General features: G+C 42.4%; 1 protein-coding gene across 1 annotated transcript; it reads right to left on the bottom strand.

The window, feature by feature from the left end:
* Positions 1-21,820: 21,820 nt before the first annotated feature.
* LOC125929484 (40S ribosomal protein S20) lies at positions 21,821-22,311 on the bottom strand. Its single transcript, XM_049640721.1, has one exon. The coding sequence runs from the start codon at positions 22,183-22,185 to the stop codon at positions 21,826-21,828; it is 360 nt and encodes a 119-aa protein (XP_049496678.1). The 5' UTR covers positions 22,186-22,311; the 3' UTR covers positions 21,821-21,825.
* Positions 22,312-27,181: the final 4,870 nt, after the last annotated feature.

Genomic DNA, 27,181 nt, shown 5'->3' with positions numbered 1-27,181 from the left:
ATTGAGTAGAAACACACGACCAGTTTTGGCCAATGAGCTGTGAGCAGAAATGAGGCATGTCATCGGCACTGGGTGCTGATTTGAGACCCTCCAGAGCTCCCTCTGCCATAGCAACCAGCCAAGTTCTACCAGCCTGGGTCTCAGAGTAAGGATGATGGTGATGTGGAGCAGAGTACTCAGTCCACCTAATCCAGACTTGTAGGATAAGGGAGAAAAACATCTCATTTTAGGCTGCTAACATTATAGCTTATTGTCCCGCTCTACATCTGTGGTGTTAATATCAGTAATGCGAGCAAGAGAGTAACTAATGGAAAATACAAGTCAAATGCCACATTACAGTTTTTCTTGAGCCAAAGATGGTATTAGCTGCTCTGCATACAGATTGCCTATTCTGTGCCAGGACCTGGACCGATAGCTTAATGTACATGACCTTATTTAATCTCCCCACAAAAAGAATGTCATTATTCCTACTTTATGGAAGGGTTCTGAATTCAAAAAAGCTAACCATGTACCCAATACGTTGTTGTTGCTGTTTTTAATGGAAAGGACACAATATGATGTCTATTTGACATTGTATCTCGGATTCTGCCACTGTACCCCATCATTGCACAGAGAACTTTGTCAGCCTTGTTGTTCCATCTCAGACAAATTCAAGTCCCAAAAAAGAATGAAAGGAGTAGAATTCTATACAGTGAAGCAGCAGTTCTTTTGATCTCTGCCTGGAATATTAAAAGTTTAGTACAACTTAAAGACAACACTAGCTGTGAACTCACAGACATAACCAAACAGACAACTGGCAGGTTGGATGGTCCTTAAGGACATCTGTGAAACCTGCTTCCCCTCCTTTCTTTCCATGACAAATGGAGCATGTGACTACCTGGCTTCACACTAGAGGATCCTCAACACTGTACAGAGACATAGTCAGGGCCAGACATTTTGCTGAACCCCAAGCAGACAATGAGGAAGAACCAAAGCCACTGCCTTCAGGACAGTTACAATACAAAGGACAGACTGACAACACCTAAGTAAGCAAGAAAGTACATAAAGTAACCATCAATTGGGAGAAGGACTAGAACGATGCAGCAAACTGGCCTCTGTTCCTTTTGGGAATATCAGCAACTCTGGGTGCTTAAAGCAGGTCGGTGTGCTGTATACCCCACTGCTACCAACTTGCTGTGAGAGCAAATCTAGACCAAATTCTGCGCATGAGCAGACATTTTATTACGGAGCAGGAAAAGTCCTCAGCCTGTTGGCAGGCAAGGAGGGCCCCCTCTCTGCTCTGGTATGGGGGCTAGCACCTTGCTGGAAGAGACAGACACCCAGTACACTTAGGAAAAGATCTACAGGCTTTGCAATAGGACCCCAGAAGCCCTGTGCTGCTGCCGGGGTTGGGCCTCCCACTTCCCACATCTTATCCTGCCAGGAATCTGGCCCTCACTCCTGAGCCATTGTGTGCCCTTAGGGCCAGCTTCACAGGCAAGCCAACAGGGCAGGCACAGAGGAGAGCTCACACTTGGGCTTAACGGTCTACAGTCACCTATTGAATTCCCAATACTTTTATCTTTGAATTTGTGTTTTGTAAGCGAAGTGTACTGGGACAATGCAGCAGATGCCGAGGCTCGAACCACTGTCTGGCCTCCTGCTGCCTCCCAAGGACAGGTTCTCTGTCCTCCTCCTGACACGGCCTCCTCCTCCAGGCCTTGTCCCACTCCATGACTGTTGCCACACTTTGCCCCCACTGGGGACCAGGACATGAGTGTGGAGATTGTTGGGGTCAGCTTAGGTGGCCTGCAGTGTTTCTGGTTGAAACATGGCATGACTGTCCAAATCCCAAGTTGGCAGCGCCACAGACACAAGCTCCGCGTCCAGCTCAATCAGATAATTAGCAATGTCCTGGCTGGCCAGAAGTTACAATACTCTTGGGTGCCACCTACCCAGGGTGAGCCAGGCAGTGGGCCCATGGAAAGAGCACATGCCTGGCTCCCAGCTGGGCACAGTGTCCTGAGACAGAGATTGGCAGGAAACTGGAAATCAGTGGGCCCTGTGAACAAACAGGATCCCAAAGGAAGACCCCTCACCCCCACCTTGGTGCCTATGTGGGTCTGCACTCCTCCACATGTATCCCTTTTGCCCTGTTGTTGAGGGAATATGGAGCTAAATAAGAAATTTTTAAAACTACATTACAGGTCAAGAAAGAAACCCTGGAAGAAAGAAAAAGCATTATGTCTCAGTATCTTTAATGGCACTTTTTCCTGTTTTTTGAACAAGGGGCCCTGTATTTTTGTTTTGCACTGAACTCCCCCAATTGTGTAGCCCAAGCGGCAGACCCTAACCACCATTAATTTCACCAAACATTACTTCTAATCTTCCTACACTTATTAACCAGGCCTAAGGGGTTGATTCAGATTAGGGCTTTTCATATGTTAATGAGCCATCCCCAGGGTGTCGGATGGAATCAATTTGTTGGTACATTCATTTCAAAGCCAAACACCAGCCAAACCAATATAACAAAGGAAACACACAGGGTCTTGAGAGGCTGTAGAGATGGAGGGAGATTGTTTCAGGTCCTTCAGGCTTCTGTAACAAAAATACCACAGCCTGGGTGGGTTAAACAGTACACTTTTACTCCCGTAGTTCAGGAAAGTTTGGAAGTCCCAAGATCAAGATGCCAGCCAACTAGTGTCTGGTGAGATTCTGCTTCCTGGTTCATCTCACTGTGTCTTCACATAGTGGAAGGGGTGAGGAATCTCTCTGGGGTCTCTTTCATAAAGGCACTAATCTCATTCATGAGGACCCGCCTTCGTGACCTAATCACCTCCCAAAGGCCCCACCTCCTAACACCATCACCTTGGGGATTAGGGTTTCAATATATAGACTTGGGGGCAGTACACAAACATCCAGTCCACAGCAGGATTGCTACTTCCACTAAAGTGAAATTACAAACACAGAGAGGTGCGGTAGATTGAATTTACTTGCAAAAAACTTGTCTGCAAAACACACCACCAGTTTCCACTCTTTGTTTTGAGAAATGATTCCAGTTTTGTAGAAACCTATGGGAGTGTTTGTCAAAGGCTGGGGAAAAGGTTTGGAAAGATACATAGCAAGCTGTTGTCAGTGGTCACGTCTGGTGAGGGATGATTAAGTAGGGGTTGGGGGGATTTACTCCTTATTTTTTCAACTTCTTCATCGTTTACATTTTTCATAATGATAGTGATGAAGTTTTGCGGTGATGGGGGGTTCTTGGGGTCCAGAGCCAACGGCCAAGAAAGAATTCTTGAAGACGTCTTTGGTGCAAAAATGTGATTTTATTAAAGCACTGGGACAGGGCCCATGGGCAGGAAGAGCTGCACCGTAAGTGGGGGATGGTGGTGACTCCGGGGAGATAAAGTCAAGAGGCAGTTTCCAAAGAGACTTTCCCATGCTAAAGACTTACTGGAGGCCTAGCTATTGTCAAACTAAGGGTGTTTTTCCCTCTACCAAAGCATTAACATTAAGACTTTAGGGAGTTCCTGGACCTGATGGGATTCCCTTTTTCTGGTAGACTGGTGGAGACCCTCATATGTTTTTTTGTCCCTTCCTGTTTTCAGGTAGCTGGGAGTGTCCAAGGAATATCATACAAGTCCCACCTAGGCGGCTGGGTGGGGGGCGGGGGGAGGATGTGCTCTTAGCCTGTATGTTGTCATCAACATGCCCCATGCTCCCTCATCAACAGCAGCAGGTCCAGTGGCTTTGGAGTCCATTCGTGTTCTAAGAATCAACTTTTGTTGTAAATGAAGCACCACAGAGCATCTAAGAAACCAGGGTGTGTGCTACAGGTTCGAACCAGACACTGCATAATTTGGGGTGATTACTTTCTCTGTGCCTTAATTTCCTCCTACATAAAATGAAGATGACATTAGGCCTGCTTTATAGCCTATGTGTGATTAAGTGAACTAATCCATATAAAAGACTTAAAACAATGCCTGCATTTAGCAGTTAGCACATAGTAAGCACTGGCCTGAGGGCCAGGCAGGGACAGGGAGATTACCATCAGCTTGACCTCAGGGTCCACAGAACCAGGTCCAGGGGGCTTGAGCAGAGTGGGCCTCAAGCAAGGCTGTTCTGCACTGCCCTGACCCTCCTGGAGACAGAGACCTCACTGTACCGAACAGGATGGCCTTGATGGGGTTTCGGGCGGTGGGCAGAAAGAGCTACACTGAGGCTGTGAAGGGTGTCTGGTTATATACTGTGGAGTTGGAGGAGGTAAAGTCAAGAGGAAGTTTCTTAAAAGGATTTCCATATGCTAAAGACGATTTACAGATTACTGGAGGCTTAGTTATTGTCCAGCTAGGGTCTTTTTTCCCTCTAGCAAAGCATGATCATGAAGATAGTAGGGAGTTCCCGGAGATGAGGCTATTGATAAGACTGCCTTTTTCTTATAATATTACCCAGGTATCTTGTAAACTGATGGGGACTCTAGCAGGTTAACCATTTGTTTTCTGTGTTTTCCTTTGTTCTTGGGCAGCCAGGAGTGCCTGAGGAATGTCATCCATATCCCCCTGGAGGGAGGCGGTGTTTGCAGCTGTGGGCTTGCCTTACGCTCCCTCATGAGTCTCCCTGGAGAGTTGGAACCTCACTCCCGGCTCCTTGGCCTGCAGCGCCCACTGCTGAGTGGACCACCGGCCAGGAGAGGAGAGGCTTCCTCCTTTCCCAAACCCTGAGAAAACTGGCAAGACCAGACACAGCACCATGCGGCTCGACCACCCCCCTCCCGCTCCCCCCAGACCCCCTGCAATGGATAGGAGCTGCCCGGTGCAGGGGGAAGAGGTTTCCCTTGACCCTCTGAGGGCCCCCTGCTGGGTCTGAAAAGTAAACTGGCAAAGGCAGGTTAGCAGGAGAAAAGCACACAAATGTATCTGGTGTAAGTTTTACATGACACAAACGCCTTCACAAGGAAATGAAACCCCTAAGCATCAGTGAGACTGTACTTTTATGTCAGGTTTATGAAAAGTGGACAGTTGTGAAGGAATATGATAGCTTAAGGAGTATAAAGTGCAGTAAACCGGGGGTTTGTTCGGATTCGTCTTGGCATCCCTTGGCCTTCGGAGACAAGGACACTCCTTTTCCCCGGGTACCCCTCTCACATGAAGGTTCCAGGATGAAGGGCAAAGGGGAAGAGCTCAGAGTGGCTTTCCTGCTTGAAGTATTCAATATGCCAATTGGGTAACAGGTCCTGGACTCTATCATCGGGACCCCTGGACTTTCAGTTGAGTGCAGTGACACCAAAGGCAATGAACACTGATCCCCCTGAACTGAGTCAGCCCTGGGATTCCCAGACTTACTAGAAGAAGGGAGCCTCAGGGAGAGCAGGACCAGACTTCCTCCCCATATGGGACTGTGGGGATGGGGCATCCAGAGTTTCCACTGGTCGTTACCTCAGGTCACTTTTTGGGGCCACGAATCGTAAAGCAGAAGGCCCCAGCTTCACGAGCCAAGGCATTAGTCTCCCACCTGAGGATTTTCAGAAGTAGAACCACACTGCTTGAGATAGTGAATTCTATTTCCCCAATTTCACAAATCAATTAGACATCATGTCTATTCATTCCTTCTTTTCTATCCAGACAATCTGATAGGTGATTGCCGTCTTACCATCATGCACTCACACCAACATACACACAAAAAATGACTACTGAAGAGACACTCTAAAGACATGGATGGCTTAGAAAGAGGACAGAAATGCATTCACCACCCCTCTCCTTGGACTCGGAGGCAGGTGCCAGATGTGCCGCGGAGCTGCAGCGCCAGTACGAAAGGCAGCACATTTTCTCTCTGCCCCATAAAGTAGCAATAACAAGTCTTTAATCAGAAAGCTTCATCATCCGAGCGGAGGCTCGTGCCTTTACCGGCACCTGTGATTAGGAACCTCTCTGCTCACAATGAGCGTCTTTCTGTGAAAGGAAGCTGTGCCTTCAGAGGGGCTGGCCTGGCAGCGGCAGCGAGGGAGGCCTGACTGCTTGCTGGCTCTCCTCGAGCCCCCGGCCCTCGCACAGTGTGGGGGAGAAGCGTCGAGAGGACGCTTGTCGACGTGACCCAGTCCCTCCTCCAGCCGAGCACTGACTCACTGTTCCTACCCCTCAGACACTCCCTGCACCCAAGTGGCAGGCACGGTGCCGGCCAAGGGCATAACGGCGGGCAAGCCTATCACCTTCTTTCCCCTCGCTGAGCTCAGAGTCTAGTGGAGCCGTGGGCCATAAAACAAGTGCCTCAGGAGCTTGTGTGCCCACCAAAAGCCATGCCCCTCCCTCTGTATTACAACCATCACTGAACAGCAGCTGCCCCCAGGAACTAGGCAGCACCATGTTCATGCCAACGGAATGGGGCGGACGGGACTCGGGGAGCCTTCGCATCAAGGCATTAAGGGGAAGATGTGCTCTTGAGTCCCCCTTTCTCCTTCTGCCCTGGCTGGACGCTGAGGACTCAGAGCCTCCGGAAGATGGCAGAGCCATAAGATGGAAAGAGCTTGGGGTCTTGAATCACCCGGGAGAGAACTGCCTAACAGCCAGGAACACCTGCCCTGGATGGCTAGATGCGGGAGAGAGAAAATTCTATTGCATGAAGCCACTGAGATTTGGAGGTTTGTCTCTGCAGCTGGCATTTTCCTAGTTAATACAACACTATAGTCGGACAAAGCAAAGGATGTTATGGAACATCCAGCACCTCCAGGACCACTCCCCAGAGAGATGAATTTCTGAGCTGTAACCTGCAATAGAAGCAGGTAGAGGCATTCTAATGGATGCAAGGCTAAAAAACAGTTTTCCAGGAGGAAGGAATAGCACACACCTGGGCCTGGAGGAAGAAGGAGAATATGAGAAGCTCAAGGAGCTGAAAAGTGTGGGCAGCTGCAGAGCAGCAGTGGTGAAGCTTGGGGAGGGTTGAGGCTGGAGAGCAGCTGAGGGTCGGATCAGCACACTCAGACCTGCAGCTTGCTCCTGAGGGGCATGGCTTTTCATCAGGGAGGCGACATGGTGAGATTTATGTTTTAGAAGGACGGCGGTGCCTGAGGCGTGGAGAGGGAATTGGAGAGTTCTTGGAAGAACACATGTCGGTTATTTCCTCTTCCTGCCAAACATGCACAAGGACAATGCTGCTGGAAGGATGTGAGTGGCCTACTGCTGGAGCCTGGAGGAGATCCCAAAACCCCATAAAGGCCTCAGGAGGTTTTAAGGAGCCAGTGCTGGGCCACTGGAGGACAGCCTTAGTGGTCCTTGTGGAGCACATGCCAGGGCGCCAGGTGAACACCCAGGGCCTTGAAGGAGGCCTGCATGTAGGAGGGAGGCTGAGATGAGGACCTCCAGCCCCTTACCGATGGCTGAGGGGCACCAGCCAGCTGGGCTCGTGAGGCACCCATCAGGATCTTTGGCACACCTTGGGAACTTGCTCTGCCTGCGGACTCGTGGACCCAGGCACCCTTCGAGGCCACCGCGAAGAGCCAGATGTTCTTGCTGTTGGAAGATGACTGTCCCCACCTGGGGAAACATGAGACCCAACTACCACCATTCCACCTCCAACCCTTTGCCCATCACACATGCCCATGCACCCTTCCTCCTGGGTGCTTCTCCTTTTAAAGCTCCCAAACACAAAAAGGGAGATTGAAGCCCTTTCCCAAACCTTGACGCTCTCTCCAAATGCCTATGACTGCTTACCCTTGCACTAAAGCACAGGAAAGAACGTGCACACACACACATTAAACTTCTGAAGGGGCTCAGCTGAGAAGAGACAGTGTTTATGGAGGACTGCTTGCCCATATACTCCTCTAGATACTCTTAATCTATGCCTTGGTTAAACCAGCAATGCATAGAGAACGTGAAATACCTCCCTTTGATCCCTGTAGGGAGTTTTTGCTGAATTCTTCTAGGGTATGATGTCGCAGGCAGATACAAGTGATAAGACACAGGCCGGAAGAATTTGTCATTTCTTCTGGGAGGATGTTGCTGAGGATTCTGCTCACTGAATTCCACAGGGGTCCTGTCTGTGCAGCCTGGTGGGAGAAATTTCTCTCTGGTCTAAGTTCCAGGAATTATTGAGCTGCTTCTGACCAACTGACGTGTGACTCATGGGACTGATTGTTTCCCGCTTTTTGAGCTGGTTGCTAGGAAGACAGATTGGGGGCCCAAATTTCCCTGGCAAAGACTCAGAGTCTCATGGAGCACATTTTGTATTCCCATTTTCTTATTTTTCCCACCTTTGCCCTAACTTCCTCACTTTGCTAATCTTTGTTTCATCTTGTGTAGTGCATGTATATTTGCAACCCACCTTAAATCCTTTTTGGAACAAAGTAGGAGTGAAAATAAATAAATAATAGAACTATTAGCTATCTTTTGCCATCATTATTGGAAAGCATTTACTAATGACCAAAATATAACTTTCTTGAGTTATATGGCTCCTGTTAATTAGGATACAAACTAGAAGTACTTCGTAATTCTCTTCAGTGCAGAATTCTGTTCTGTTTTAGCAAACAGAATAGAAAAGGATGCTTGTATATCAGGACTTGGTAAAAGATAAATGTTACAACCAACTAGCTGGGTGTCTAGCATCGGTGATCTTTGGGGCCACTCAACAAATAGACTTCAACAGTTTTTTATTCAGAGCCAAATTCTTGTCTCACTATATATGCATATTCTAAGTAACAACTTTGCTGGACTTTTACATTCTATTTTTGGGGATCCTTTCAAGAGAGGGAAATCCTTTCAAGGGAGGGTAATGTATTAATTATTGTGTATATTATTATATATAGTTATGGGCAGTCATGTATATATATTCACATATATAAACTATATGTCATGCATTAATGCAAAGATGGTTCGTGGGATATTCTGGGCACACAGTCTTCTTTGGAAACTATGAACTCTCCTCTCCCCCTTGGCTGCACCTTAGATTCAAGATACATGGGTTGTGCACATTATCCTAAACCCTAATCTTTTATTTGCCTCACCACATAAGGCATCACACACAAAGTCATTTCCTAGCACGTCGACCCCAGCCCTCAAAGCTGCTTATCAGTCACTCTCTCGAACACCTGCTGAATTTTAGCCCCAAGCTTAGTTCTTCCAATACCACGTGGAATTCTTACAAAATTGGTGCTTTCATTTTCCCCTTCTCCTGTCACTCTGCATTCATTTCTCAACAGATCAATGAACCTGCTCAGAGTAGAACAGAAAAGATTCATTTTGAGGTGCCTGGGTGGCTCAGTCGGTTGGGTGTCCAACTTCGGCTCAGGTCATGATCTCGCTGTTCCTGAGTTTGAGCCCTGTGTTGGGCTCTGTGCTGACAGCTCAGAGCCTGGAGCCTGCTTTGGATTCTGTGTCCCCCTCTCTCTCTGCCCCTCCCCTGCTCACGCTCTCTCTCTCTCAAAAATAAACATTTTAAAAAATAAAAAAAAAAAAAGAGATTTATCTTTACAATTTTCCCAGAAAATGTGCTTTTCCGGCTTTCTCTCCTTCCTCCAGGAATGTTTGAGGCCGCTTGGAGGGATATTGACAAGAAGAGAATAAAATTCCTTCATTTTCATGCATTGCTTTCCAGGAAATGCCAGCTCTCTGCCTTAATCCTTCTTCTGGAGAAGTTGGGACACTATTAGTTTCCTACTGCTGCTACCACAAACTACCACAGATTCAGTGGCTTAAAACAACACAGGTGTATTATCTGATAGTTCTAGAGGTCAGAAGTCTGACAGTGGGGTCTCATTGGGCTAAATCAAGATGTCAGAAGGGCTGCATTCCTGCTGGAGGCTGTAAGGGGAAAATCCACTTCCTTGCCTTTTGCCGGCTTCTAGAGCCTACCCACGTACCTTGGCTTGTGGCCCCCTTCCTCCATCTTCAAAACCAGCCACATCAGCCTAAGTCTTTTCATGCTGCCATCTCTCTGGTGCTGATCTCCCTCTTCCACTTTAAATGACCCTTGTGATTATATTGGGTCCATTCAAGTAATCCAGGATAATCTCTTTTCTTTAAGTTTATATTTATATTTGAGAGACAGAGAAAGCACATGCATGAGCAAGGCAAGGACAGAGGCAGAGGGAGAAAGAGAGAATCCCAAGTAGGCTCCACACTGTCAGTGCAGAGCCCAAAATGGGGCTCGATCCCACAAACCATGAGATTCATGACTTGAGCTGAAATCAAGAGTCAGATGCTTAATGGCTTAACCAACTGAGCCACCCAGGGCTCCCCAGGATAATCTCTTTATCTGAAAGTCAGCTGATGACTTCTATCCGCAGTCTGAAGCCCTCCTTGCCCTGTTATACACACAACAGATTCACAGGTTCCAGAGATTAGGGCCTGGACATTTTTGAGGGGGCATCACTCTGCCAACCACAGCACATGAGTCCTCTAAGAGGAAGTCCACACATAGTCTCCCTTAAGGCATTTAATAAGTTCATATTTCTGAAGACACCAACCTATACAGATTCTCAGTAGTTACTTTTGATTTCTGTGGCACAGTCATTTCAATAATCAAGAAGCATCTCCCACATTTATTCCATCAAAATCACACTGAAGAAAATTTCATTCAGGAACATTTATTTGCTTTTCCAGTTCACTAATCAAAGGAGAGACAAAAGTTCTCCTGGATTTTGTTTTTCTTTTTAACAAATTTAATGTTTCTTTATATTTGAGAGAGAGACTGTGCATGAGCAGGGGTGGGGCAGAGAGACGGAGACAGAATCTGAAGCAGGGTCCAGGCTCCCAGCTGTGAGCGCAGAGCCCAACGCGGGGCTCGAACTCACGAGCCATGAAATCATAACCTGAGCCAAAGTTGGACGCTTAACCGACCGAGCCACCCAGAGCCCCCTCTCCTGGATTTTCTAACTGACAAGCATCCTTTCCATCAATATCTGGATATCTGCTGCTTTCAGGTTGTTACTCCTCTGAAGTTGAACATGGCCAAGTGACCCTCAATCCTTTCATAAGCCTGGAAGTGGCACATTCATTTCAGTGTGAGAGTATTTAATTGGCATTGCCCCGTTCTCCAGGCCTTTCTTCCCCTACCACAATGATTGCCACAGAGCATGTTAGCATAGATGTGGCAGGAGACTGACACTTCCTGGAATGATGATTGATGAATCAACACACTGAGGGCAGCTGCTTTGGAGAGCTGCTCTGATTTACAGTAGACTTGCATGAGTGAGGAATACTCTTTCATTATGCTAAGCCAGGGATATTCGGGGTTACTTGTTATGAAGAGTGGCAGAACATGTCACCCCAATACATGACCGTAGGAACTGAAGACATCCCACCACAGAATATTCCTGTTTTGCATATTGATTATTTAAAACTGTAGGCATCTGAAAACAGTATGTGCAAGGAGAGGCTTTCTGTGATCTCCCCTTACCTGCTTAAAGGCAGATCTTCCAAAAGGAACCCAATTATCACAAATCCCCTCCCTGGGAGTTTCATCAACCAGGAAAGATTGACTTACCAGAGGAGAGGAGACTAGGGGTCAATGCCACAACCTGACAAACTTAGTCACAAACTATCATATCTCTCATTTACTCTTTTAAGGGCCCATTCATCTTTCCTAAAAATCATTTACTCTCCCCTAAGAGGCCCACATACCCCCTTCCCCTTTCCCTATTAAGATGGTATTTAATCTCAAATTCTAAGCCACCTCAGAGAGTTACGCATTTCCCCTGGGTATCTCCCATGCATGCACGACATATATATGTCAATAAACTTGTTCATTTTTCTCTTTTGAATTTGTCTTTTATTACAGGGGTCTCAGCCAAGAACTCAGAAGGGCAAGTAGGAAATTATTCCTACAGTTACTGTAACATAATGTTGCCTACCTTGATGGGTATATGGTCTATCTATGAACTAAAAGTACCTTCTTCAATACTACCACCAAAAGAAGGGAAATGATAACATTATCATTAAGGACATTACTGGCATCCCACTCAAGCTGGAGTTTATCTGACACACTTCCTAAGCTGTCAGATTCTACTTTCATGATATTTATGAAGGTCCACCACAATACAGTAAGGAATGAATATTAATCTAGATATTCTTATATTGACAAAAAAAATGAGCTTTAGAATCCTGATATATTATATAACAAAATATTTTGCTTGTTAACATAATATTGATGATGAACTTAATAATAATTGTTAATCCTTATTGATGATGCACTGAAGGCTCAGAGGGAAAACCTTTTGGTTAAAGGGGGTCACTGACAAATGCTGACAAATGCTCAGCAACCAGGGGATTTCAGAGCACTGATCATAGTCTGTGGTTGGGATTTAGAAACCAACTCCATATTAAAGTGGAGTTAAACTTTTGTTTTCTTTCCTGCATTCCTAACAATCACTAGAATGGCCGGTGCTTTGGGCACAGATGTTTTGGGCACCGTGGTATATACACGGCAGGATTCTAATAAATACTTGTTGAATGGTAGTATAATCCTCATGGCACCTGATATTCAGAACAAGTCTGTTACTGCATTTTTTTACTCCCAAAAAGGAAAACTTTTCTCTTGTTCCATGCCTCTAGCACTGGTCATGAGAGCATCAAAATACGAATACCAACCCAGTAGTTTTTCCCACTGCAACCCAAACTTCTGATTAAATCAACATGCTTCCTCCTGTTGGCTCAGGCTTAAATGATTGGACCAATCATATGGAATATTAGTTCCACATGCAAATGAGGCATTAGTAATCATTGACTAGTGTGAATCATGAACCATTACTTATTTACCAGTTTCGTCCTGTTGTGTGGAATTTACTAAAAACTTCTCTAATTTTCCAAATAAAAGAGAATGAATTAGTCACACATGACCTTCATTTCCTGAGGAATTGAGCTGTCCTGGAACCTGCAAGTGGGGGTGCCTGCTTTAAGCCTCAGGCTGCCAAGGCACCTTAGGGGGCAGGAAAGAAGAGAGGAATTAGCAGATCTTGCAGAAGGCAGAGACAGCATGCTGGGTGCACTTGGACCCTGATGTGCTGGGCCACATGGACACCCACAGCAGGTCTCAAGTTCATGAATAGGCAGGTCATGCACCGTCACACACAGAGGTCAATCAGAGGCATGCATAGCTGGGGGATCAGACTAAGGTGACTACACCCCTGTGGGGTCCCACAGGGACTGGGACAAGCCCTGGTTGTTGGTAAAGAAGTACCTAAAAATGGAACCCCTCTTTTGAACATCTCTCTGCATTGTGTTTATTTCATACTATTCCTTTGTGTGTCTTTTCCCCATAGTCTAAAGTCTTCGAGACTGTGCTTGGGGGTGTGAACAGCTGCACCCCCGCCCTCCCCAATTCTGTTTCTGTCCCTATCAAAGGAAATTGAGAGGGCATAGCAAAAAGGGGACAGAAGGGATTCTTAATCCCTGGGTGTCCAGTCTAGGAGACTGTAAATTCTAGTACAAAGTCAACAGAGTGTTGAAAGAAACACATTCCATAGCTCCCAAGTGCCATTTACCTTGACCATATGTGCAGCTGCACCTCAGCAGACTCTGAAGCTTAGGTGGATGACGGTGAGGCCAGATAAGAGACCCAGAGACAGTGATTGAGACATAGGTTTGTTGGGGGAACTTACTACTGTACAGGGAGTCCAGGAGCAGCCAACTGGACAAAGCATCCATTGCTGGAATCTACGTGCAGCAAGTTCTTATATCATAGCAACTAGCCTAGCAACTATCTGTAGCCCTTCCCAGGGTACAGCCAGTGTTCCAAGGAGATCACTGCCTGCCATCAGGACACTCTGTTACAAAGGAGACGCTCCGCCACCCCAGAGCCCCTGACCTTGAACACCGAACAGCACATTCTTCTGCACATTCCACTTGATGGGAATATAGAAGGAGGACATGATCTCTACATTCTCAAGACAGTCATTAACAGGAGCATTCAGGGTGTGCTTGCACAAACTAGCTATCCAGCGTGTACCATCCACCACACGCTAGAGATGGATGTAAGGTATTTTTATGCCTGTGATTGGTGCATGGCATGTGGGTCGGATTTATTCCCCCTTCCATACTAAATGAACCCACATTGTAAAACTACTCAGCAGTAGTGAATAGACAGGGAAGATCTCCAAAAAAGATGCTGGGCCACAGATCTCCCATCTGCCACCAGGCTGAGACATGGTGATGAATTTTCATGGGGTGGAAAAGAACAACTATACTATATACCAAGAGGACAGCAAAAAACGAAGGTCAGGGAGAAATCTGTTTCGAAGCAGGAGAAGTTCTGGACACATTTGCACTTGCTGATAAGATCCTGCCTAAACATCAGCTATTTCACAATTAACTTTACTTCATGTAATGCCACCCATACATTGTATTTAATTATAGAGTTAGTTGTTCAAACTTTACCAGTGTTGTATTTCATGAAACAGTGTTGTATTTCATGAAACACTGGTTTGAAAAGTTAATGTCTTTGCCCCAAATTAACTATTTTTACTTACATTATGTCCAAAATAATTTGGCTATATTTTTAAAAATGAACTAACTGCTTTGGGGGCTGAATGGACTAAACTAGCTAAATATGTTGTGACTAGATGATAAATCTTGGAGGTTTGACGGGTTTCCTCCTTTGTAGCAGTTGACTAGAAGTGGTTCCTAGGAGCTCCGTATTTACAGGGATTCTGAGGTCATGCTCAGCTCAGTGGGAAAACAATTACTAAATGATTAGTGATGCCCACCATGGATGTGTGGCAGGGGCTGGGGTGATGGGAGAAGATGGGGGGGTGTGGGGTAAGTAGGGGGTGGGAGTAGGATTTAACGGGGGGAGAACCAGTACCTGTTAAAGGTATTGACCCAATGATAATGCATCTGATGTTCATAATATTGGAGAAATGGTACTGAATAATTGTCATACTTAACGGGACTCCTTGGTCCTTTGTTGAAAACAAATCAAAAGTACAAATATACTATTTGCATTTTTAAATTTTTTTTCTAAGTACATAGTTTTCTCAATTATCACATTAAATTATTAAATACATATGGCCGAGAACACAACATCCTCTTTCCTGAGATGCACAATAACCATGTATAGATGCTGCCTGGCCTTCATAACTTCTACAGCTGAACTGGCTGTTGGTGTGACCTGACCTTTTTCTTCCTACGTGCTGGGGAAGGCAGCATTAAGGAACGAGCAAAATTCATAAAAACTGCAAGTCAGAGTTACTCTGCTTTGGTACAGCAACACATTGCAAACACATCACTTGTAATTACGAAGCCATTAAAGAAACATTTTAAGAAGGTGGAAGTGCATTAATTCTACCCAAGAGAGCAGACACAAGAACATGGTCTGAGGTCATCTCTTGGAACACATTTAATGTGTCGAAAGTTGCTTCATTTAAAAATAATAAAAAATGTCCAAGAATTATAAAAGACATTTTAAAATTAAAAGTCTATACTCAGGAAAAGAACAAATACTTTTGGGGGGGCTGCCTTAATGACTAATACAAATTATCAGATAAGTGATTGAGCCCTGGTGAGAGAGAAGTCAAAATGAACAAAAGATTCTTCTTCATACAGACATAGAACATAAGCTGTGATGGCTTAGCATGAAATCTTAGTTTATTTTGTCTACTTCCAATTCCATTTATCAAATTTCTTTCAGTGCTACAAGAGTAGGAAGCATAAATAAAGAAAATGAAGGCCTAGAAAAATGGGGGTTTGATCCTGAATCTTTCTAAAATATTAATAGCAGTAGTGGCTTCCATTTATGAATGACTCCTGACCATGTCTTGGGCACTGAGCTAGGCATTTTTTAAAATATATCACTACATTTAACACTCAACATAATCCTTTAAGGTAAGGATTATTATTATCCTCAAATGATAGATGAGGAAATCTCCTTTCCTTCAGAGAGCCTCACCCCCAAACCCCACAACTGTAATGAAAATCGTCTGTTAATACCCCAAATCAGAATTACATAGGTCTGGGCTATCTGAAATGGGAAACAGAGAGCCACAGGTTTGGCTCAGCCGTCAGCTGAGTCTGTCTGGACTCCTGCTGGAAGTCAGAGAACAACTCTATCCCAGCTGCAAAATTTCTTCGCAATACACACAGACACCTGACTTACTCTCTCATTTTCATCCTCTGCAGACTAATAAATACCATTGCAACATCCAAACTTTCCAATCTCAAACTATCAACAGTTGAGCACGTATGCATCTAGACTGTGTTTCAATGTATACTCTCACACACACATTTTTTTGTTTTTACAAAATTGGAATCCCACAGCACATGATGTTTTGCAACACATGATTTTTGCTTGATCGACGTGCCTATCTTTTCACATCATTATACATAACTCTCCCTTATTCTTTTCAAAGACTGCCTAGAATTTCACTGAATAAATGTTCTTTTGTCTATTTAAACATGTTCCCACTGTGCCACGTGTTGTCTATCGTTTTTTGCTGTTACAGTTTTTTGCTATTGTAAATACGCTCTAATAAACATCCTTGTATGCATGAGTATTTCTGGAGTATGGATACCCAGAAGTACTACTGCTGGGTCAAAAAGTTAGAAACGCAAATATTTGGTAAGTACTGTCAAACAGCTCTCTAACCGACTTTCACAATTTCTTCTGCTCTGCAGGTGTGTTTCTCTTTTGCTTTGGGCATGGTGTTTAGGTTGTGTGTCCCTACCCTCTGCCCTTCCTATCTGTCTTTTGATGTTTCCTTCCTCTGTTTGATTCTTCTTCTTCCCTCTTTCCTTGTCTACTCTCCACTTCTTCTTCTTTTTTAATGTTTATTTTTTTATTTTTGAGAGAGAGAGAGAGAGATTGTGAAGGGATGAGGGGGCAGAGAGGAAAACAGAGAGAATCCCAAGCAGTCTGATCTCTGCACTGTCAGAGCAGAGCCCGACGTGGGACTTGAACCCACAAACACAATATTAAGTTATTTCCATGTGACCTTTGATTTCAATGACCCTGGCAGGGAAAAATGCTCCACCTTTACCCCAGATACACAACAAAATGTCAAAATACATCCACATAGAAAATTTTAAATTCAGTTCATTATCAGAAATTATTTTGGGTACATGGTGCTGAAACATCAAGATAGTTAAGGTTTTAGATATGCAATGTCAGTAGATAGAATAAGATATAAGTTATCATGATCACAGAAAGCACTTGCAAGAATTATTTTTTTTCCAACAAATATTTTGAATAGCAGAATAATAATCAGGGAGAATCTGCCTGACTTTCATTTCTGCATAACCAATTTCTCCAAGGACAAGTCTCCACCTAGTCTCATATACTACGTCCCTCTAGGACTCGGTAAACTGCCCTGGGCAAACACACAGAGGGTAGTTCAAGGACTTGGAACACCACGGAAACAAATCTTGCAGACTTTTAACTTATTTATCAATTAAAAAAAACTTGATTTTCTGTTTCTAAGGTAAACTCTGCAGAGAGATGTAAATGGCTAACTCTGATGGACAAACAGAAAAAAACATCTATATGTTATGCAAAGCAAACAGCAAAGTTCATGGAATAAACCCATTAAGTAGAAAAGCTGAAATTTCCTTGGACTACATATAGAATAAGAAATGAAGAAAATACATATGCATGTATATTAGGGGAGGGAGGCTGTTTATCTCACTGAAAAATCTATGAGGACATCCAAATGCTAATATTGGTATCTCAGAGGTTGGGATTATAGGTAGATTTTTTTTTTCATTTTGTTTGTCTGAACTTCATAATGTTTCTCTGATGATTACAGATAACTTATTTTTTAAATAATCAATAAAAGTTAAAAATATAAATATTCGTGGGGCACCTGGGTGGCCCAGTCAGTTAAGCATCCAACTCTTGATTTCGGCCCAAGTCACAGTCTCATGGTTCGTGAGATCGAGCCCCTCATCAGGTTCTGTGCTGACAATGCAGAGCCTGCTTGGGAATCTCTCTCTCCCTTTCTCTCTCTCTCTCAAAATAAATAAATAAACTTTAAAAACAATTTTTGAAAATATATAAATGTTTGTAAAAGACTCAAGATATTTAAAAGTCTTTGCAAAATATATCTAAGGCTCTGTCCAACTCCAAATACCTGATATTTGACTTATCAATTTAGTTAGATTCCAGATTTCCACACTTTAACAAGTGAAAGATGGTTCACAGAGTTGATAACTAGTACAATAAAATGGAAATTCCCGGAAATATTAATTAAAGATGGTCAAGCAATTTGGTTGTAGGTATTAAACAAGTCAATATTTGCTTATGACAGTTAATAAGAAATGATATTTGCTATCAAGGACTCTTTCCCAAAATAGTTTAGGAGCTTAGAAAAATGAACAATATCAAAGTGATTCAAACCAACATGTACCCCAAGTGGAATTTCTTCACAAACAGTACTGGATCCGTTACATAAGCCATAGCTGGTTTGGTCTGCCAAAGGACAAACTTATTCAGATGCCAAGGGATGTTCATAGTTTACACCTTAAATTTACTGCAACTTCAAGGCTATGCATTGCAGCATTATGTATTATAGCAAAGACTGGAAACAATCCCAATGGTCACAACCAAGAAACTGGCTGAATAAACCATGGGACATCTACAGCATGGACTACCATGGCAAAGGAATGGGTGCCATGTCCCCCCCATGGCATAATCACTAGGATATATATTGTTAAGGGGGAGAAGGAGCAGGGGACAAGGTTTACAGCATGGTATCTTTTGGTGAGAAAGGAGGAAGAAAAAAATAAAACATACATGTGTGCTTATATTTTCAAAAAATAAACAATTGAAGGATAATCCAAAAAACAAAACAAAACAAAAAAAACCTAAAAAGTGATTACCTAGAGAGGGAAGAAGGGGACAAGGTACAGGAAAGGGGGATAGAAGCTAGACTTCTAGAATGACTTTACTATGTGGTTTCTGACTCAGGAACTGTATGAATATTTTGCATACCTAAATGTTTTAGACAAAAACAAAAACACTTACTGTGTCTTGACTGAAGTTTACTCTAGGTACCAAAATCTTTCACTTTACCTAAGTTGGAATTTCATCAATGGAAATGATGAAGCCTTCTAGTTTCATTATTCCTTAAAGTGATTTTTTTTGCCTATTTGATCTGTTAAACCAAATTTTGCTTCCCACAAGTGTTTTTTTCCTCACCTATCAGTTTTTCTGTGCTACAGATAGAGAGTTAGTGTTGGAAAAAAGGTAAGTAGGTTTTGGGGGGTTGTTTTTTTAATAATAAGACTTCACTCTTTAAGAATAGTTTTAGGTTCACAGCAGGGTGAACTGAGGGTCAGGTATAGAGTTCCCACATACCCTTGCCCTACACATGCTCAGCCTCCCTACTATCAGCATCCCCCAGCAGGGCGGTACATTTGTTACAAGTGATGAACCTACACTGACATCATTCTCACCCAAAATCCATAGTTCACATATGGTTCACTCTTGGTGTTATATATTCCATAGATTTGGATAAATGTATGACATGTATCCATCATTATGATCTCATACAGAGTATTTTCAGTGCCCTAAACAATCCTCTGTGGTCCACTGATTCATCCCCTTTTCTCCACCCTCCACCCCCAGCAACCACTGATCTTTCTACTGTCTCCATAGTTCTGCCTTTTCCACAGTGTCATTTGGTTGGAATTATACAATATGTAGTCTTTCCAGATCAGCTTCTTTCACTTAGGCATTTAAGGTCCTACATGTCTTTTTAAGTGGTTTTTAGCAGTTTATTTTTTTAAGTTTATTTATTTTGAGACAAAGAGAAAGAGTGTGTGTGTGGCGGGGAGGGGCAGAGAGAAAGGTGGGGGGGAAGAGAGAAGAGAGAGAGAGAGAGAGAGAGAGAGAGATATTCACAGATCTGGGCTCTGTCAGCACAGAGCCCAACGCGGGGCTCAAACTCAAACGGTGAGATCATGACCTGAACCAAAGTCAGACACTTAACCAACTGAGCCACCCAGGCACCCCTCGAGTGGTTATTAACATACCAGTATCATCTATAAAAGAAACAAACTTCTTATCTTTCATACGTTGGTTCTAATCTTTAAAAAAATCATAGAAACTGGTATTTAAATGAGTGTTTACTATATGCCAGGCACTCTGACTTTAAACATTACATATATATTTTCTCACTGGGTCTGTCCAATGACCTATGAGGTAAATACTCTCATTATCTTCATTTTACAGATGACAAGCTAAAGCATAGAGAAGTTAGTTACCTGTCCAGTCACATGCTTTTTCTTAAACAGCTTTATTGAGGTATATTTCACATGTCATAAAATTCTCTCCATTCAAGTGTACAATTCTATACTTTTTAGTTAACTTTACTAAATAGCACAAACATGACCATAATGCTCCAGGTCATTTTCATCTCCCCAGTAAGATCCCTCCTGCCCATTGGTAGTTAATCCTTGTTCATATCCTAAGCCACAGGCATCTGCTAATCTACTTTCTGTTTCTGTATTTCTGAGCATTCCATATAAATGAAATCATACCATATGTGCTTCTGGCTTCTTTCACTTAGCATAATGTTTTTTGAGGTTCACTCACAATTAGCATGTGTAAGTAGTTCATGATATTCCATTGTGTGTGTGTGTGTGTGTGTGTGTGTGTGTGTGCAATACATTGAATATATACCATATTTTGTCTATCCACTCTCCAGCTAATGGACATTTTGGTTTCTCCAGTTTGGGGCTATTATGAATAACAGTTATGAACAATTGTGTGTAAGTCTTTATGTGGACTTATGTTTTCATTTTTTCTTTTATTTCTCTCTACCTACGAGTGGAATTGCATAATGGTTTTATGTTTACCTTTTCGAAACTGCTACAGGGCTCCAGGTGGCTCAGTCACTTAAGTGTCCAATTCTGGATTTTGGCTCAGGTCATGATCTCAAGGTTGGTGAGATCTAGGCTCTGAGCTGACAGCATGGAGCCTGCTTGGGATTCTCTCTCCCTCTCTCTCTGCCCCTACCCTGCTCGTGCTCTCTCTCTCAAAATAAATAAACTAAAAAAACAAAAACAAAAACAAAAAAACACTTCCAAATTGCTTCCAAAGTAGCTGTACCATTTTACATTCCCATCCGCAGTGTGTGAGCGTTCCTGTTTCTCCACATCTTCACTAACATTTGTTACCATCTGTCTTACTTCTTACAGCCATTCTAGTGAGTGTGAAATGGGATCCCATTGTGGTTTTGATTTGCATTTCCCTATTGACTAATCATGTTGGGCATCTGTTTGTTTGTTTGTTTTTTAAGTTTATTTATCTATCCTGAGAGAGACAGAGAGAGAGAGGTGCACTGGGCTTGAACTCACTAACTGTAAGATCATGCCCTGAGCCAAAATCAAGAGTCAGATCCTTCACTGACTGAGCCACCCAGGCACCCCGAGCATCTTTTCATGTACCTCTTGACCATTCCCTTGGGGGGGGGGGGAGTGTAATTTCCATGCTTATATCTTTTGCCCTTTTTTTTTTGATTTGGTTATTTATCTTATAATTCAATTGTGTTTATATGTTTGTAAATTCTTAATACAAGTCCTTAATTGGATATGTGTTTTGCCAATATTTTCTCCCAGTCTGAGTCCTGTCTTTTCATTTTCTTAATGGTGTCTTCTGAAGGGCAAAAGTTTTGAATTTTGATGAGACCTAAGTTATCAACTTTTCATTTTACTGACTATGCTTTCCTTGTATTGTACCTAAGAAATCTTTGCCTAATTCATGGTCTTGAAGATCCTCTTGTCGGTCTTTTTTTCCTAAGAATTTTATTATTTTAACTCTTCCATTTAAGTCTGTAACCCATTTTATTTTTTTATTTTTTTATTTTTTTATTTTTATTTTATTTATTTTTTTTTTTTTAACTGATAACCAATTTATTAAAAGGCCGACTTAAGCATCTGCAATGGTGACTTCCACCTCAACTCCTGGCTCGATACTGATGGAAGTAATCTGTTTAACAATCTCAGACGGACTGTGCAAATCAATGAGCCGCTTGTGGATCCTCATCTGAAAACGATCCCAAGTCTTAGAACCTTCACCACAAGGAGTTTTTCTTGTAGTGATTCTCAGAGTCTTCGTGGGCATCCGAACCGGTCCTTTCACTTTGAGATTCTTTTCCTTGGCGCCTCTGATCAAGTCGGCACACACCTTCTCCAAAGATTTTACGTTGCGGCTGGTTAGAGTGATTCTAATTCGGTGAATCGCCACCTCCGGTTCCACGGGGGTCTTCCCGGTGTCTTTAAAAGCCATGGCTGCGGCGCGGCTTCCTGACCGACTTGTTCCTCGGCGAGAGCGAACAGCGGTGAGTCAGGAGCAGGCGCGGGGGCCTCCAAGGCACCGCTCCGGCCGCGACCGCGTCTTCCTCAAAGAGGAGTAACCCATTTTAAATTAATTTTTGTGTATGGTATGAGGTGAAAGTCTAAGCTTATCTACTTATCCCAGCACTTTTTGTTGAACAGACTATCCATTCCCCAATAAATTACCTTGGCATTTGTTAAAAACAAAATCAATTGACTATAGATATAGAAATATATTTCTGGGCTCTTAATCCTATTCCTTTGATTTACAGATCTATCCTTGTGACAATATCAGAGTGTATATAAGTGCAGCTTAGTAGTAAGTTTTGAAACTGGGAGATGAAAATCCTTCAATTTTATTCTTCTTTTCCAAAATTGCTTTGGCTAGTCTAAGTATTTCCATATAAAGTTTAGGATCCCTTTGTCAATTTTACCCCAAAAAAGTATGCTGGAATTTTGACAAGAATTGCACTGAATCTACAAATCAATTTGGAGATAACCAACATCTTAACAGTATTGTGTCTTCCAATCCATGGACATGAAATATCTATTTACTTAAATCTTCTTTAATTTTTCCTCAGCAAAATTTTATTATTTTCAGCATACAACTCTTGGATTTCTTTTTAAAAATTTATTCCTATGTATTTTACTATTTTTGATGCTATTGTGAATGGATTACATATGTGTGTGTGTGTGTGTGTGTGTGTGTGTGTGTGTGTATAATTTTTTTAGAAAAAGAGCACGTGAGACAGTGGGAGAGAGGGGCAGAGAGAATCTTAAGCAGTCTCCATGCTCAGCCCGGAGCCCAACATGACACTTGATCCCACGATCCTGGGATCATGACCTGAGCCCAAATTAAGAGTAGGCCATTCAACTGAATGATCCACACATGCACCCCTGGAATTATATTCTTAATTTCATTTTTGGATTGCACATTGCTTATATACACAAATACAATTGATTTCTGTATATTGATCCTGTATCCTACAATCTTGCTGAACTTGTTTATTAGTTCTGTGTGTGAGTGTGTGTGTGTGTGTGTGGTGTATGTGTAGGTGCTTCAGAATATTCTATACACAGGGTCATAACATCTGTAAATCAAAACAGTTTTACTTCTTCCTTTCTAATCTGTATGCCTTTTATTTTTCTTGCCTGATTTCACTGGCTAGAATCTCCAATATATTGTTGAATAAAAAAAGGTGACAATAGATAACAGTGCTTTGGTCTTCATGTTAGGAGGAAAGTATTCAGTCTTTCACCATTAAGTGAGATTTTTCACAGATGCCCTTTACCAGCTTGAAGAAGTTCCCTTATATTCCAAGTTTTTGTTTTTAAATCACAAATGTGTACTGAATATTGGCAAATGCTTTTTCTGTGTCTACTGAGATGATCGTGTGGTTTTTGGTGTATTATCTTGGTTGGTTTTTATTTTATTTTTAATTTTATTTTTTAAAATTTACATCCAAATTAGTTAGCATATAGTGCAACAATGATTTCAGGAGTAGATTCCTTAGTGCCCCTACCCATTTACCCCATCCCCCCTCCCACAACCCCTCCAGTAACCCTCAGTTTGTTCTCCGAATTTATGAGTCTCTTCTGTTTTGTCCCCCTCCCTGTTTTTATGTTATTTTTGTTTCCCTTCCCTTATGCTCATCTGTTTTGTCTCTTAAAGTCCTCATATAAGTGGAGTCATTTGATTTTTGTCTTTCTCTGACTGACTAATTTCACTTAGCATAATACCCTCCAGTTCCACCCACGTAGCTGCAAATGGCAAGATTTCATTTTTTGATTGCCGAGTAATACTCCATTGTGTGTGTGTGTGTGTGTGTGTGTGTGTGTGTGTGTGTGTATATACACACCACATCTTCTTTATCCATTCATCCATCGATGGACATTTGGGCTCTTTCCATACTTTGGCTATTGTTGATAGGGCTGCTATAAACATGGGGGTGCATGTGTCCCTTCGAAACAGCACACCTGTATCCCATGGATAAATGCCTAGTAGTGCAATTGCTGGGTTGTAGGGTAGTTCTAGTTTTTTGAAGAACCTCCATACTGTTTTCCAGAGTGGCTGCGCCAGCCTGCATTCCCATATCTTGGTTGATTTTTAGTTGTTAAACCAACCTTGCGTTTCTGGATAAATCCTACTTGATCATGCTGTATAATCTTTTTGGTATATTGTTGGATTCTGCTAATATTTTGTTGAGGACTTTCATGTCTGTATTTATGTGGGGTATTGATCTTTAGTTTTCCTTTCTTACGATGTCTTTTTCTAGCCACCGCATCTGTATGATACTGGTCTCACAGAGTGAGTTGGGAGAATTTTTTGGAAGAATTTGTGCGATATTGGGATTATTTCTTCTGTAAACAATAACATTTAATAAAATTCACCAGTGAAACCATCTGGCCCAGGACTTTTTTGTGTGTGTAAAGATTTTTAATTACTAATTAAATTTCTTACTTATTAAAGGTCTATTTAATTTTTAAAATGTCTTCTTCAGTCAGTTTCAGTAGTTTGTATCTATCTAAGAACTTGTCCATTTCATGCAAGTTATGAAATTTATTTGTATAAAATTGACCCTCAAACTCACATGATTTTAAGGACTGGATCTCGGATTTAAACAAAAGGAGGTCTAATTCACACCCCCCATGCAAGGCCCTATAGCTCAGGGGTTAGAGCACTGGTCTTGTAATTCACACCCCAACCTTTACTGTTATGCATACTGCCTCCCATTCATTTATTATTCAGTATGCTGTTGCAGAAACCAGGCATCAAATGGCAGGCACAATGATGCTAATTCAGTCCAGTCCCCAGAAGTTGTAGCAATGACATGACCCATCTACCAGGGACATGATTTTCAAAATAAATTGGAACATATATTTTACAAATGCGTCCTCCTGATTTTAAAACTCTTCCTGGGTGTTCCCAGATGTGACTTCTTGACCATTTGTGCTCCGGGGTCAAAAGGCCCCCAAATCCTTCGGGTCCATACAACCAATGAGTGACATTGAACAGGAGCAGACTACAAACATAATATGTACAATAGAGAGCATTCTCTGCGATGGGGGCTTTTCATGGGCAGTCTATGATCCAATTAAAAAATTTTTCTAATGTTTACTTATTTTTGAGAGAGATACAGACAGAGTGTGAGCGGGGGAGGGGCAGAGAGAGAGGGAGACACAGAATCTGAAGCAGGCTCTAGGCTCTGAGCTGTCAGCACAGAGCCTGACGTGGGGCTCAAACTCACAAACCTTGAGATCATGACCTGAGCTAAAGTGGACATTCAACCGACTGTGCCACCCAGGCACCCCATGATCCAATTTTTAGTAGTTTTGTGCATTCCTGTTAGCCTAAATGGAAAACCATACTTGTGAATAAATAGAAAAATATGAATTCCAGAATTTTATGGTTAAGACCTTAGTGGTAATCTAAGCTAACTCCATTCTTCCTAGGTAAAGAGAACAGGAACTCTAAGTAGCTTTGGCCAGGGTCACCGAGGCACTGGATGACAAGGTCTTCATTGAGATGTGGTCAGGTTGGTTGAAGAACAGATGTATAGAGGAGAAAAATAAAAGACAAGGAAAGTTGTTCAGGATGGCACGGTGATTTTCTTGGTGCATCAACAATATCTTTCAACTCTGTGATGACTTAAAAATAACTATAGAAATATTTAAAAATTTCAAATGTATAGTATTAATATTTTCAGATTAAGAAATCTGTGCATTTTTGGCCTTTTATGTGTTTATAATGTTTAAAAGAATTTGGTCTAATGAGGCAAGAGGTCATCCTTGTGATTCTAATTTTATTTTTTTTTTAACATTTTATTTATTTTTGAGACAGAGAGAGAGAGAGAGAGAGAGAGAGCATGAACAGGGGAGGGTCAGAGAAAGAGGGAGACACAGAATCTGAAACAGGCTCCAGGCTCTGAGCTGTCAGCACAGAGCCCGACGCAGGGCTCGAACCCACGGACCGCGAGATCATGACCTGAGCCGAAGTCGGACGCTCAACCGACTGAGCCACCCAGGCGCCTCATGATTCTAATTTTAAATGTGGACTTGATTTAGACTTGTGGTTTTAAGTTCAAATCATAGTAAGTTTATTATGGAACTGAATAATTTAATAGAACTGAAGGCTTACCATATTTATAAGTTTGATGTATTAGATTTATGAGAGTTATGTGAGTATTCAGGAAGGTTTTGTTAAGTCAGACAGTTACAGTACTTAAAAGGAAATTTAATATATTAAATTTATAAAAGCAGTTTAAAAGGAAATTAACCAAGTTTGTAAACAGGACCAAGCATTAATCAAAGATCCCTTAAAAGTGACTTTCTGGGTTTACAAGCAAAATAATAAGATTTACAATATAAACTTAAAAGCCTATGAAATACGAAGTTTTTTTTTAATTCTAACTTCAATATACGAAAGATTAATTTAAAAATCAACGTTACGAATAATCTCTTTTGTGCACAAAAACTACCATTGAGGACCTTAAAAATCACATTTCACAAACAGAAGCAGTATATCTCTTGTTTTAGATATGCTGTCATTCAACAGGCATGTATGAAGTGCCTACTGTGTACCAGACACTATGCTGGGTGCCAGAGACTGAGGAGCTCGCAGACTCTTCAGGGCAGTGCTCACACGAAGATTGTAAAGCCAACCTGTACAGGTATTAGGCAGGCAACCAAAAGTAGTGAGTTGCTTAGCATTCTCCATAAAATAAAGCCCTGCTGCTACAGGGCCCTTTTGATACAGTAGAACACAACAAATATAGGGATCAATGTTTGGCTTTTGAGTTTCAAGAGCATCTCCTTAAGTTAGTCAAAAGACTTGCAAGAATATACGGTAGGGAATGGCTTATCCTGTCCAACAGCGCTCCCCCTCCCCTGCTCCAGGTTAGATCAAAATTCCCCAGACTTGGAGGGACAGAGCAAGTGGGAAAGAGGGG

The sequence above is a fragment of the Panthera uncia genome, chromosome A2 (genome assembly GCF_023721935.1).
Source record: "Panthera uncia isolate 11264 chromosome A2, Puncia_PCG_1.0, whole genome shotgun sequence".
Taxonomy (NCBI): Eukaryota; Metazoa; Chordata; class Mammalia; order Carnivora; family Felidae; genus Panthera; species Panthera uncia.
This window is presented reverse-complemented; position numbering and strand designations above follow the sequence as displayed.

What these genes read in the sequence shown, in the direction of transcription:
- LOC125929484 (XM_049640721.1), bottom strand. Translation starts at nt 22,185, where the DNA reads ATGGCTTTTAAAGACACCGGGAAGACCCCCGTGGAACCGGAGGTGGCG.